We start from the raw sequence: 12,163 nt of genomic DNA on the forward strand, positions 1-12,163 counted from the left end.
GTACTTTCAAATATATTTATTAATGTTTTAAAGGATATTTCTAGCAGCAAATTTTAAAAAAAGTAGCTTTAACAGGGACACTTTAACATGAGTGCATCCTTTTAAAGGATGAGCTTTCTATATTCCTTAACTTATTTCTTAAATGTATGCTTTACATTAACTTTGGTTATGTTAATTATTACATTTATACCTACCATATAACATTTAGACTATTTTCATTTAAGGTATGCTGGCTATATGTTTTTTATGTAATAGTTTAATAACATATTCGAGGAATAGGAAGCTCAACAGACCCATGGTGTCCTCTAAATGCCTTGTACCTCCTAAGCCAAAGCACTAGTGGAGTAGTTAACATAAGTAAACAATCCAAGGCAACACTTTTAAATTATCTGAATGAAACAGGACACCATCCGTATGGATGACGTTTAAGCCTTCCAACGACATGATGCCCTGCTTACTATATCACCAGATATGACCATAACATTTAAACAGTATTTGCCAATAAGTGTGTACCGGCCCTCTTGTGTATCACAATGAGCTCCTTCAGGGTTCCACATGCACTAGATGTCCTCTGCTATAGTCTATCTGCGAACGCCCATCACTGCACGGTCTCTGATTGGTCAGAGGTGGTCAAAAGCGGTACAAGAGGGAGGGGAGGGGGTAATTATACAGAAGCTGAACAGGGAGGGAGGACTAGGGAGGAAGAAGAAAAGTTCATAAAGTGTGAAGCGTTAGTAATCGTGCAAGCTGGACAAGGGGATACGGCGACAGGAGGAGAGACAGCAAGGCACACAGCCAGGAAGACCAAGTTAAAGAATTACAGAAGCAGCTCTAGAACATAGGCAGACATAGACACCTCGTCAAATACACCGATCCAACACTCTCAATAAGAAACAATGCACACTCACACACCTTGACGGAAACACCAATACAGTTACAGACATCGTTTGAAAATCCTGAGGTTGACGTGCAGGGGATCTTACCAAAAATACATGCAACCGTAGGGACCCTTTCAGAAAAGCACCAGTACAGCTGCCTGCGCCTTACTCATCCAGCCTGACAGCGGTTCGCAGAGAACGACAGCAGCACCCAGTAAAAGGTAAAGCCGGGAGACATCGTGACAGAGAGCTGTCTCGGAGGTGAGAACCCAGCACAATAATACATGTAGTTATGATATAAAGAACAAACATCAGAAACAGGGCACGGTAAGGTGCCAGTGACCTCCTGCAAATACAAACTAAATAGCGATAGCGTTTCCAGTAAAGTAATCCAGGTACCTCGAAACAAACATTCCAATGCCAGAATGTAAATGAAACGGAGAAAGATGCAAAAGATAACAGGGAAAAGAAACCAAATGATTAAGGCTCCCCAAACCCCCACAAATAAGACATCGAATTAAAAAGCCTCAATATGCAGTGAGTATAGAGGAATCAAAAATAGAGGATAACCTGAATGTATGTGCACAGGGAGTCACAGGGAGTCATTGGAATATGGCAAAAGTAGGGAGAGTGAAGCAACAAAGTAGCAAATAAGTTCTAACTTTATACATTATAATGAGTATATGACTTTAGTAGAGGATTTTCAAATATTTGCCTGATCTTTTTCAGATGGCCCTAGAAGCAGAAGCTGGATATGAAGGTATACTGTGGGTTGTGATGGGAATGTGTACTTTGTGACCATGATATTTAATGTTACAAAAATGTAATAAACATTTTTTATAGGCTTCTCCTACTGCTGGATACGTCTTGCCACCATGAGACTGACCTTTAACCATTCATATGGTGAATCCAGATTGCAAATAAATTTGCTTCATTGAAAAACAATATTGATGCTGTTAGATCATCTGCTTGATATTATGAGCTCATGTTATGAGCCTATAGGTTATAAGTGTCCATAAAAAGTCTATACTTTGAGGAAATGGCACTTTTTATGATCCATAGTTTTTAACTTCACCATCAGGAAGAAAAGCAAGAACAGAATAGCTTATTCCGTGCAGTGTGCCAGCTAATATGAGTGTATGAGCTGGTTTCACAGTCTTGAGGACAAAGGCATAGCATGTGGTCTGATTACTTTAGTTCGTCATCTTTGTATTTATACCTGCCATCATTTTAAATACATTAATTACATCTGGATCTGAAGATAATAGATCAGTAATTTGCTAATACATTGTATTGGATTGGAGATATTCTCAATAAAAGTGCTTATTAATGTATATAAATTGACAAAAATTGTGAAAAGATGACATTAATTGATCATCTTGAAACTTGTGTTACAAAAACTTTTGAACACAAAATGGTTATACGGGTCAGATAAACAATAAGCAAGAATCTAAATTAAAATGTTTCCATTGATACCACAGAGCCTACAATGTATTTTAGGCAAAAGTATGTCTTTTCATAAACAAACGAACGCAGTGATACGTTCACAGTAGTTCATAGTTCAATCAGTATAAACCTTATAAAATGTATTTTTCCAGCTGTTCTTTTTTTTTTCGGCTTCCACAGACATTCTTCAGTTTCGTTTCTCTGATATTATTGCCAAGAAATGTAATGGATCAGCACTAACATCAGAGGAGATCCGATATGTGGTGCAGGCAGCTTTGACAGGCCAGGCTGAAGAGAGTCAGCTAGGTAAAAAGAAACTCATTAGAAGACTCAGTGATGCTCACAGAGAATATAGCACAATGTATACCTAGGTTATTCCTTAAGGTTTTTTTCTAATAATAGCAAGTAGCTCACACCAGATGTCCTTTCATTTATATTTAACAGATGTACTTTCATGGAGACTTAACAGCATAGAAAGAGATTTTAGAAGACATTTTTAAAGTCCAATTTTGGTGCTGTGAAGCTCACGTATTCATTAAGGATTGATGTACTACAGATCTCTTTAATTTATTGGAAGACAATGAGAAATGAGTTAAAGTTGCCTCACTCTTAACACTTATAATAATCATTTATTTCCAGGTGCACTACTCATGGCCATCCGAATTCGTGGAATGGACCCGAAAGAGACGCTGACTCTTACAAAGGAATTAGTAGCTTCAGGTCATGTGCTCCAGTGGCCAAAAGAATGGAATGGGTTTTTGGTGGATAAACACTCCACAGGAGGAGTAGGGGATAAAGTTAGCTTGCCTTTGGCACCGGCACTTGCTGCTTGTGGTTGTAAGGTATGAACTCAAGGAGATATCCAAATATAACTATAGATTGCTAATGGGTGTCAAATTCTTATCTTTATTTGGCAACATTTTGTTTCTGAAAATGCAATATGGGCATCAAATTGCTGTCTTGACTTATTACAGTTAGATGCCATCTTCATCGTTGTATTTGGAAGGACATGACTTTGTACATAATGAGAAGCAGGTTAACCAATTCGGGAGCATATTGTATTTGAGGATATAGCTCTTTGGTGTGTCACTGCTCAGTATGCTAGTTATAGGAAAGAACTCTGATATACCCAACCAGCCCACTGATGTTTGTATTACAAAAATATTAAAAATTCATATTTTAAAAAAGTTATTATTTTTTTTTAATGTGCATTAGGTTCCAATGATCAGTGGACGAGGGTTGGGACATACAGGAGGGACACTCGATAAATTGGAATCTCTCCAAGGATTCAGTGCAAAACAAAGCCCTGCACAGGTATAAGTAAAAACAGTGAGATGTCTCTGAACAATAGCCAAGATCATACTGTTATTAGACATAAATGGAATAATAGCGAGTGTTAAAAATCTGCAAGGGTGCTGCTAGGCTCATACAACATCCAGGGTTTGAGCGTATGCTAGCTTCAATAGAGCTTTAGAAACCATTACCATGCACACAGACATAACATGATACATTTCTATTGTGTAGTGCTTTGAGTGTCTGATTTCTAGTCGGTATATTTCCCTCTTATTCTAACTAAAGCACAACATTAATTTCCACCACCACTAATAAATAGTAACCGCTGGAGGAATTGCTGTTATCCAAATTAGTATGAAGAAAGCAAAATCATTTAACTGCTTTATCAACGGTATACAATGAGGCAAGTCTGTTAACACTGGGATTAAAAACCCAACAAAAACATGCTATTGCATCCTGACATGGTTGGCTCAAAGGGATTACTTCAGTGAATGGAGACTGCCAATTGTGCCTATTTTATTTTCATCATCATACAGAATTAAACAAAGATAATGCTTTGATTGTAAATGCAGATCTTTTCTAACTCTTGCTGTCTGTTCACACAGTGTTTTCTGTAGATAAGCAATAAAAAGCAGCAGCTGTCAGACCAACATCATAGACACACACCCTGGGGAAATAATCTATTTAACAAACAATTTATTTGTGTCACATTTTATGTCACCATGACAAATCAAACAATGTTACATAAAACTTTGGAAGCCCTTGATTAGAGATCTCTCTCTTCTATCTTTTTAGATGCAGCAGATTTTGGAATCAGTTGGCTGCTGCATTGTTGGACAGTCTGGAGATCTAGTGCCAGCTGATAAAATTTTCTATGAAATTCGAGACGTAACAGCAACGGTAGATAGTCTGCCACTGATCACAGGTACCAGTTACTAACCCCAAATAGTGCCTTTGAAAACTTTCAATGTCTTTCCTCATCTTAATGTATTTGTATTTAGGGGTCGGGTATGGTTATTCATTTAATTTGTGGTTTCCATCAACATTTTTCAATTTGATTTCAAAGTAATTTCAAACTATTCTTCAAGTCATTTTGAAGAATGAAGTCACTGTCCTTGGTCCCTTATATTTCTTTGTGCAGCTTCAGTGATGAGCAAGAAAGTAGCTGAAAATGTTTCAGCACTGATCTTGGATGTCAAGTTCGGAGAGGCTGCTCAGAGCCCAACCATAGAGGAGGCAAGAATTCTGGCAGACAGTCTTGTGAGTTTCTGAGCATCCAAATCTTCATACTGTCAAAATAAATCATAGATTTAAAAAAAAAAATAGCCTGTGTCTTGGCTGCATGTTAATTTGTGCTGTGTACTTATACTATACTACTTGTACCATATTAAAATCACAATAGGTGCATCTTGTCTCCTCAGGTCAGTGTTGGGGTCTCACTTGGGACACCCACAATAGCACTTCTTTCTAACATGGACAGTCCCATTGGTCGTTGTGTGGGAAACACTCTGGAAGTGATAGAAGCACTAGAGTGCCTGGAAGGGGCTGGTTCGCAGGACCTACGAGAACTGGTGACAAGGACAGGTCAGCAAATTAGATCTGTTCCATGACATGTTTTCTATAGGCCTCCTTAATGAAGTGCTTCCTTGTCATTCTGAAACATTTTGTAATGAGAAAAACATTTCAGTTGACACTTTGCTTTATTTTATCATATAAAATCTTTATTCATTGATTGTTAATAAATGTTTTCTTTAGTTACATTACTATAAATATTAATTGAAGCAGAAAACATAATGTCTTCTGTTGTCCGGTAGGTGGTCACCTCCTTTGGTTATGTGGTAAGGCTGACTCAGAATTTCAAGGAGCAGAAGCCATTGCCAAAGCCCTGGACAATGGATCTGCTCTTCAGTGTTTTCGAGCAATGTTGGAGGCCCAAGGGGTACACGCTGATATAGCAAGGAACCTCAGCTCCACAAGCAACTTCCGCAAAGCATCCCACCAACAACTGTTGCGGGTTGATAAAGCAGGTGAGAATGCATGGAAAAATGTACCTAATATTTGTGTTTGTTATTCATTGAAAAGCTACATCTAACACATGAAAATCAAAGAACTTTGTGAAAGGGCCATCATCATGCATTTAATTTAAGGTGGCAGTGGACAGGCCGAGTAATCTCTCTGTAATAGAGAGATTATCTGTAGTAACACCTAGTTCACAGTACCAGATAGAAATTAAAAGCCGGTGACATCCCTCAGGTGGTAAATTTCCCTGACTGCAGAGCCTCTTCAAATTCTCATGGTCTCAGGTTCAAATCCTGGCAGGCTCAATTTAGCCTTTCATCCTTAATGAGTACCATTCATTGGGTAATAACAATGTTATTCAGCTGCTGATTCTGAGAGCATGCTCTAAAAAGTGCTTTGGGTCCCAGTGGGAGAAAGGCTCTATAGAAATTCTGGGTGTTATGTTAAATATAGGAAGGCTGAGATTAGACTTGGGTAGGAGACAACCTCCCTCAGGAATCTGGATTAACAGTGAACACATAAGAAACTGGCACGTGTGCAACGCAGGATTGAGGATTTTATGGGGTTGGTGTGCCTCTGTTTTGGCATATAGTAGCCTTATGACCAGGGCCGGCCCGACAATGGAGCCGAGTGGGGCAACCGCTCTAGGCGGCACTTTTGAAGGGGCGGCACTTTGCCGCCCCAAGCCCTTTTTTTTATTTTTTTTATTTTTTATTTTTTTAAAGCGAAAGAGAGAGAAAGGGGCGCCGAGTGGTTTTCGCTTACCAAGCTGTCAGTACCCGCTCGGCGCCCCTCTCTCTCTCCTCTGCGGCGAGTCTCCCTGTTCGGTCTCGGTGCCGGCTTGTAATGCTGAGTGCCGGAAGATTTCCGGCGCTCAGCATTACAAGCCGGCACCGAGACCGAACAGGGAGACTCGCCGCAGGACTGCTGAAAGGTAAGTACAAGGGGCGGGGGGGGGCGGGGGAGAGGAAGGGTAGATAATGTGGGGGGGGCGGCATGGACGGAGGGAGAGGAAGGGTAGATAAGGAGGGGGGCGGCATTTTAAAATTCGCCCCAGGTGGCATTTTGCCTTGGGCCGGCCCTGCTTATGACACTAAATTCATGTCATGTATCTATGTAACATATGTGTCTGTAGCCGCCAATTTGGATGTTACCCCATCTAGGCACAGTTAAAATGATCCGAGCAAGACCTATTGCTGAAATTCTGAATGCACTGGGGGCTGGGAGAAGCCGAGCCACTGATATCATAAACCACAGTGTTGGAGCTGAGCTGTTGGTGGAAGTGGGGCAACATGTAGAGAAAGGTAAGTAAGCCAATCTTAGGAGCAGTATTTTTTGAGTCTTACGCTTTTCTTTAAATCTATCTGCTTACATGAAATACCCCCTCTTTTGCAGGAGATCCCTGGATTAGGATCCACTATGAGAGCCCACCACTCCAGGATAAGCAAAGGCAGTCTCTGCAGGCTTCAATTTCCATCATAGATTGCCCACCATTTACTCCACCATCACGTATCCAGGAGATCATCACCCACCAGGGCAAGAGTGAAGAGACTGGCACAAACATGAGGAGAGAGGGGGAGACCAGCTGAAATAATATGTGACATTTTATCATGTAAAAAATGGTACTAATTACTCACAAACTTATTGTTGTAGTATTTAACCCCTTCACGACCAATGATGTGCCTGGCACGTTATGGCATTAAATGAGCTTGGAAAGATTGCTTTCTTTGCTTAAATGGTGTTGCTACAATATCAAGGAATTCAGACAACAAGAATGTCTCAGGAGCCGTCAAATTTGCAATATTCAATATGGTGGTGGCTGTCTGCTTAAAAAGAGTTTAAGAAGCGATTGATATTGAGGCATTCAGCAACACTAAAACCAAAGCCAGAGCACTATGTGATTGCCCCAAATAGGATATGTGCACCTCCCAAATGTGGCCTTTTAGCCACAAAGCAACCCGACAAACCTATGCATGGGTGTTACCTCTGTACTCAGGAGATGTTGCTAAACACATACAGGGGATCTGTTTGGCAGTGACACACACTAGAACCTATAAATTCACACCTGAAATACAATGTGTAATAAAAATATATTTTCAAAAATGTATCACCTTCAAAAATGTCCCAAATAGGACATAGGGGTATGATGACCAGGTTAGAAAAAATGGTTTTGAAATAGCAAAACACTGCTTGTACCTATTTCGCTATAAGTTGCAAAGAAAACAACAACATCAAACATTGGGTATTTCTAAACTCCGGACAAATATTAGAATCTATTTAGCAGAGTTTTTTTCATTAGCTTTTGCAGATGAATAAAATATTTTTCAAATAAAAAAGGTAGTCATTTTTCTTCCAATATATTTTTATTATTTATTTTTATAGTAAATTAGTCTAATCTAGTCTAATTAGTCTAATCTAAAGAAAGCCCTTCTTGTCCTGAAAAAAACCAATATATAAACAAACAATATATAATTTATACCTATACCATCCCACAATTTGGGATAATAAAAAGCTTGCCTGTATTAACATAAAATGTGCTATGAATCTTTAATTGAATTTAAATTCTACAACCTTTCTTCTTTCATTATTCTAACAATCACTTTTCAGTACTGAAAAACCTTTTATGAACACAATGGCAAAAGTTGCAGCTGAAGAATATTATTGTATTTCCTCACAACCCAGGAAGAGATTTATATGTGTTGGTCAGCACGTATCAGACCTTTCTGCACATGGGTCATCAGTGGGAAAGTAGATCTATACAATGATGAGTGACCTAGAAGATCTGAGGGACATGTTACTTTTTTCCACTAAAAAAATTCCCTTCCATTTAAGTAAGCACCTTTTGTGTGTTGGCACTTTTTTGTGTTTTTGCATTTTACCTTTTCAATAAAAACAGCAAAGCAAAAAAAGCAAAATAAATTCTAAATGTTCTTACAAAAAGAATTCTGAAATAATTCAGATAACAGGGCAGTAAAAGTTGTATAAAGTTTCACCTGATAAACCCAAAGTTATTTAATAGTCATCAAGAAAATTATTTGGGGGTTAAAACAAATGTTAAGGTTTATTTAGATACAGTATAACACCATATGGTTGATAAAACACAAGAGTAAAAAGATGTTTTTATTTATTTATAATAGTATGTGATATGCATTATACTGTATGTTACCTTTCTTCCTTGGGTCCTAACCAAATACTGGGATGTATAGTATATGCTCTATGATTCATTCTAAGGGAAAACCATATTACTTTGAGCACTTTAAAGTTATACTGCTCCTTGAACCTCTTTGGACATAAAGTGATGGAGAAAGGGATCAGCAAATAATGTAAAACAATACTATAACAGTTTTTTTACTCAAATGCGTAACAGTTATGCAAATTTACTTTTCATAGACATAAGGTTTGCTTAATTGTTTTCTTAAGGGTTAAAATAAAATTTAGTGTCACTTTAAATACAGAAAACAGTTGTGAATGTATTTTGCCCGCAGATGAGGTTTCTTTTGCTTGGATTTTATGTACCACTCAAAGCATGTATAAGGATGCCATGTATAGGGAACAGGGACGGTCAAGGCACCAACCCATTCCAGTTTAGAACACTGACTTGAAGTCCATGTCAAGAGTTTTAATTTTGTGCCGCATTGAGATGCAGCTACAGGTGCAAATAAACCTTCCCCATATTATGCTGTGTGGGTGCTTACTGTGCATCTGGTGCTCTCAGTGTATACCTCCAGACTATCTTGTATTTCCGAGCACAGTCCGCAGTGTACTGCTCACAGTGTCCATCATTTGTGGATTTATGTTTAGTATCTCAACCCTGGTATGTAGAACCCTTTCTCATCTTGTGCAGCAATAAGTTAATAACCTACACTTACTGCTTAAATACTGTCCTTTGCGGGGATTATATTGCATTTTAGATGAACATACATGATTTTGTGTTCTTTTAGGTGTATCTCCCTGAATATTTGCAGTTGGATACATTTGCAGTGTGGACAAAAAAGATGTTACTTTAGTATCTTATTTTAGCCAAGTCGAATGTATTTTCGGTGAGACCGTACAATGCGTTTATGTCTCTTGATCTGTTTTCGTCTGCCGTTTTCACTGCTTGGTCCATTTGATGACATCTTAGTCCACTGAGAAGGTACCTATTTACTCTCCACCTATTGTTCATTATTGTTCCCAACTCTGTAACATCTGTTGTTTGCGTTGTGCCCAAGAAGATACACCTTTAATTCTTATTTCACGTACAATACAGCGCAGTTGTGAGATAACATTATGTGGCAGACTGGGATAGCCTTGAGTTTGCTGTAAGGAAAAAACAAATAACACAAATTATTAACCATATTTGGGACAAAACTTGTAGGAGGTGAAAAGCAGTAAGAGGTGGAATGTTGACTGGTGAAACAAAAACCTAAGAAACTGGATATTGATTAAAAGAATTTATATAAAAAAAGTTTTTTCTTCTGCCACCCAAACTCTGTCCTAACACGAACAATAAACAGTCATAATTTTTAGGACTGTTTGTCATAAAAATTTTATTTTCCCATACTCAGCAGAAAGAGAGTTTATTTCCAAAGATTGAGTAGGGCTGCACAAGGAGTTCATTCCGTTCCAAAAATGGAGCATGGAGTTTTTTATTTTTATTATCTATCCTACTTACACTGGTTTTCACATTTATTTTACTTTTAATGCCAGGGAGAGACAGCAATATGAGCTACTCTTCTCTTGTGAACATCTCTCAATCATTACCATGAGCAGAAGGCTTGTTTCACATATGAGTTTAGTGGGCCTCATGAGGTAGAGAGATTTTCTGTTCCTCATTGAGGAAACCATACCCACACAAACATTACACAGTAATACTCACATATCAAATAACATAACATGCCCAAAATGTACCTTCTTTATAACACAAACTATTGTGACACACTCACATTCTAAATAAATAGCTAAACACACATTACATTCTATTTTATTTATAGAGGGCCAGCAGATAATGTTGCTTTACTACAATATAGAGTTGTTCCGTAGATCCATAGAAGGAAGAGCAAATTTCTTAAAGCTGATATCTTTTTCGACTAACTGAAGTATAATGGATTGCAAGCTTTCAAGACTATCTAGGCCTCTTTTACAATGTAGAATAATGTTTGAAAAAGAGACTTTGATAGTGGTGAATAATTACAATAAGGATAGTGAAAATTAATAAAAATATTAAAATCAACAGTATACAAAATTGACAATAGCTTTAGCACACATTAAAATATACTGGTACAGAAGGAGAAGAGGGCCCTGATCCTGAGCTTACAATCATAACAACTAATATACACACAAGAACAGGTTACCCTGATGGGCATGCTTATTTTTAAACATATATGAACAGGGGGACCATGCTTTCCCAATCAGGGGTAACACATCTACATGAAGAGAGAAGGTTTGACCCACCTGTGTCAGAGCTTTGATCATTCTCGATAAAACCAACTCTTCAAGCGGAGGTAAAGATGGTAGTTTACTGACACACTGCAGTAGGCAGCACAGGGTCTCTCCTTGAGCCTGCAACACACAAACATTGTGACTTTATAACACAACACATAGCAAGTATTACCCTGTTAATGTAACACCATACCCAATGTGACTACACTGTAACTTCAAGAATTCTGTATTCCCATTAACCCCTTAATGACAAAGTGTCAAAATGCATTGTTTTCAATGGGTTTAGGGACCGCCCATTGTCCTTAAGGGGTTAAGCATGTGGAAGCTTGACCTTGTCGCAAAAATATAACTGCACCGATAGTACTATTTCAGAGAAAACAGACAAAGCAAAAAAGCAGAGACACATTAAACAAAGTCAGGGTCTCACCCGGCTGAGCTTGGCTAGATTTTCTCTCCAGTCTCCATCACAAAATTGATTAATATCTTCCTGACTCAGCACAGGTTTCTGACAAGAGAAGGCACAAGAATTGTGTAGAGTGGGATAGTCACAAAGGAAGTTCTCAGTTTTTATATAGATAATGGAGATGGCAGAAAACGCTGTCAAATTCACAGCAAGTGATTCTGCACATTAGCACAACAGCGAGATTGAAATGTATTTTGGGAGATGTCCCGTCTTTATATATTTTGGATTGAGTTGTGATACTGCCGATAGCAATTGGCAGTAGTTTTACACCTTTTTTATTTTTTAATAGGCTGCATTGCAGTTACGACACATATACAAGACAGGTATTGCAGCTTAACCTGGTCATTTTGTAAGATCTGATTTTTTTTGTGTGTTTCAATCAAATTCCCATGAGTTTGAGAGAAATTTGGACTTGGGACTTATGAGACATATCCAGCATTTGGATAACCACTAGAGATATTTTTCAGATTTGGGTGATGTCCAGTTGGAGCTGAGCGTGAACATATTGTAAACGTAATTTATTTTACTTTCACATTAAAGCTTTATTAAATATCTTATATCTAATATCTAATACATTTATTAGCCCTTCATACACTAGGTGTACTAGGTTTATTTTTTAGGGTTTAATGGCTTGAGTTTTATG

At 38.1% G+C, this 12,163-nt stretch overlaps 1 protein-coding gene across 1 annotated transcript; it reads left to right on the forward strand.

Annotated features, from left to right (window-relative positions):
• Window positions 1-1,607: 1,607 nt before the first annotated feature.
• LOC149298696 (thymidine phosphorylase-like) lies at window positions 1,608-7,225 on the forward strand. Its single transcript, XM_089487054.1, has 10 exons — window positions 1,608-1,638; window positions 2,505-2,630; window positions 2,964-3,166; window positions 3,540-3,638; window positions 4,413-4,542; window positions 4,759-4,877; window positions 5,039-5,201; window positions 5,432-5,644; window positions 6,800-6,940; window positions 7,032-7,225. The coding sequence occupies exons 1-10, from the start codon at window positions 1,608-1,610 to the stop codon at window positions 7,223-7,225; spliced, it is 1,419 nt and encodes a 472-aa protein (XP_089343180.1).
• The last annotated feature ends 4,938 nt before the right edge of the window (window positions 7,226-12,163 follow it).

Source organism: Sceloporus occidentalis, unplaced genomic scaffold, assembly GCF_023333645.1.
Source record: "Sceloporus occidentalis isolate IW3139 unplaced genomic scaffold, rSceOcc1.0.p SCAF_31, whole genome shotgun sequence".
In the NCBI taxonomy this organism is placed as follows: domain Eukaryota; kingdom Metazoa; phylum Chordata; class Lepidosauria; order Squamata; family Phrynosomatidae; genus Sceloporus; species Sceloporus occidentalis.

Coding starts and splice junctions, on each gene's coding strand:
- LOC149298696 (XM_089487054.1), top strand. CDS start 1,608: ATGGCCCTAGAAGCAGAAGCTGGATATGAAG. Junction 1,639..2,504: donor AGCAGAAGCTGGATATGAAG/GTATACTGTGGG, acceptor CGGCTTCCACAG/ACATTCTTCAGTTTCGTTTC. Junction 5,202..5,431: donor AGAACTGGTGACAAGGACAG/GTCAGCAAATTA, acceptor GTTGTCCGGTAG/GTGGTCACCTCCTTTGGTTA.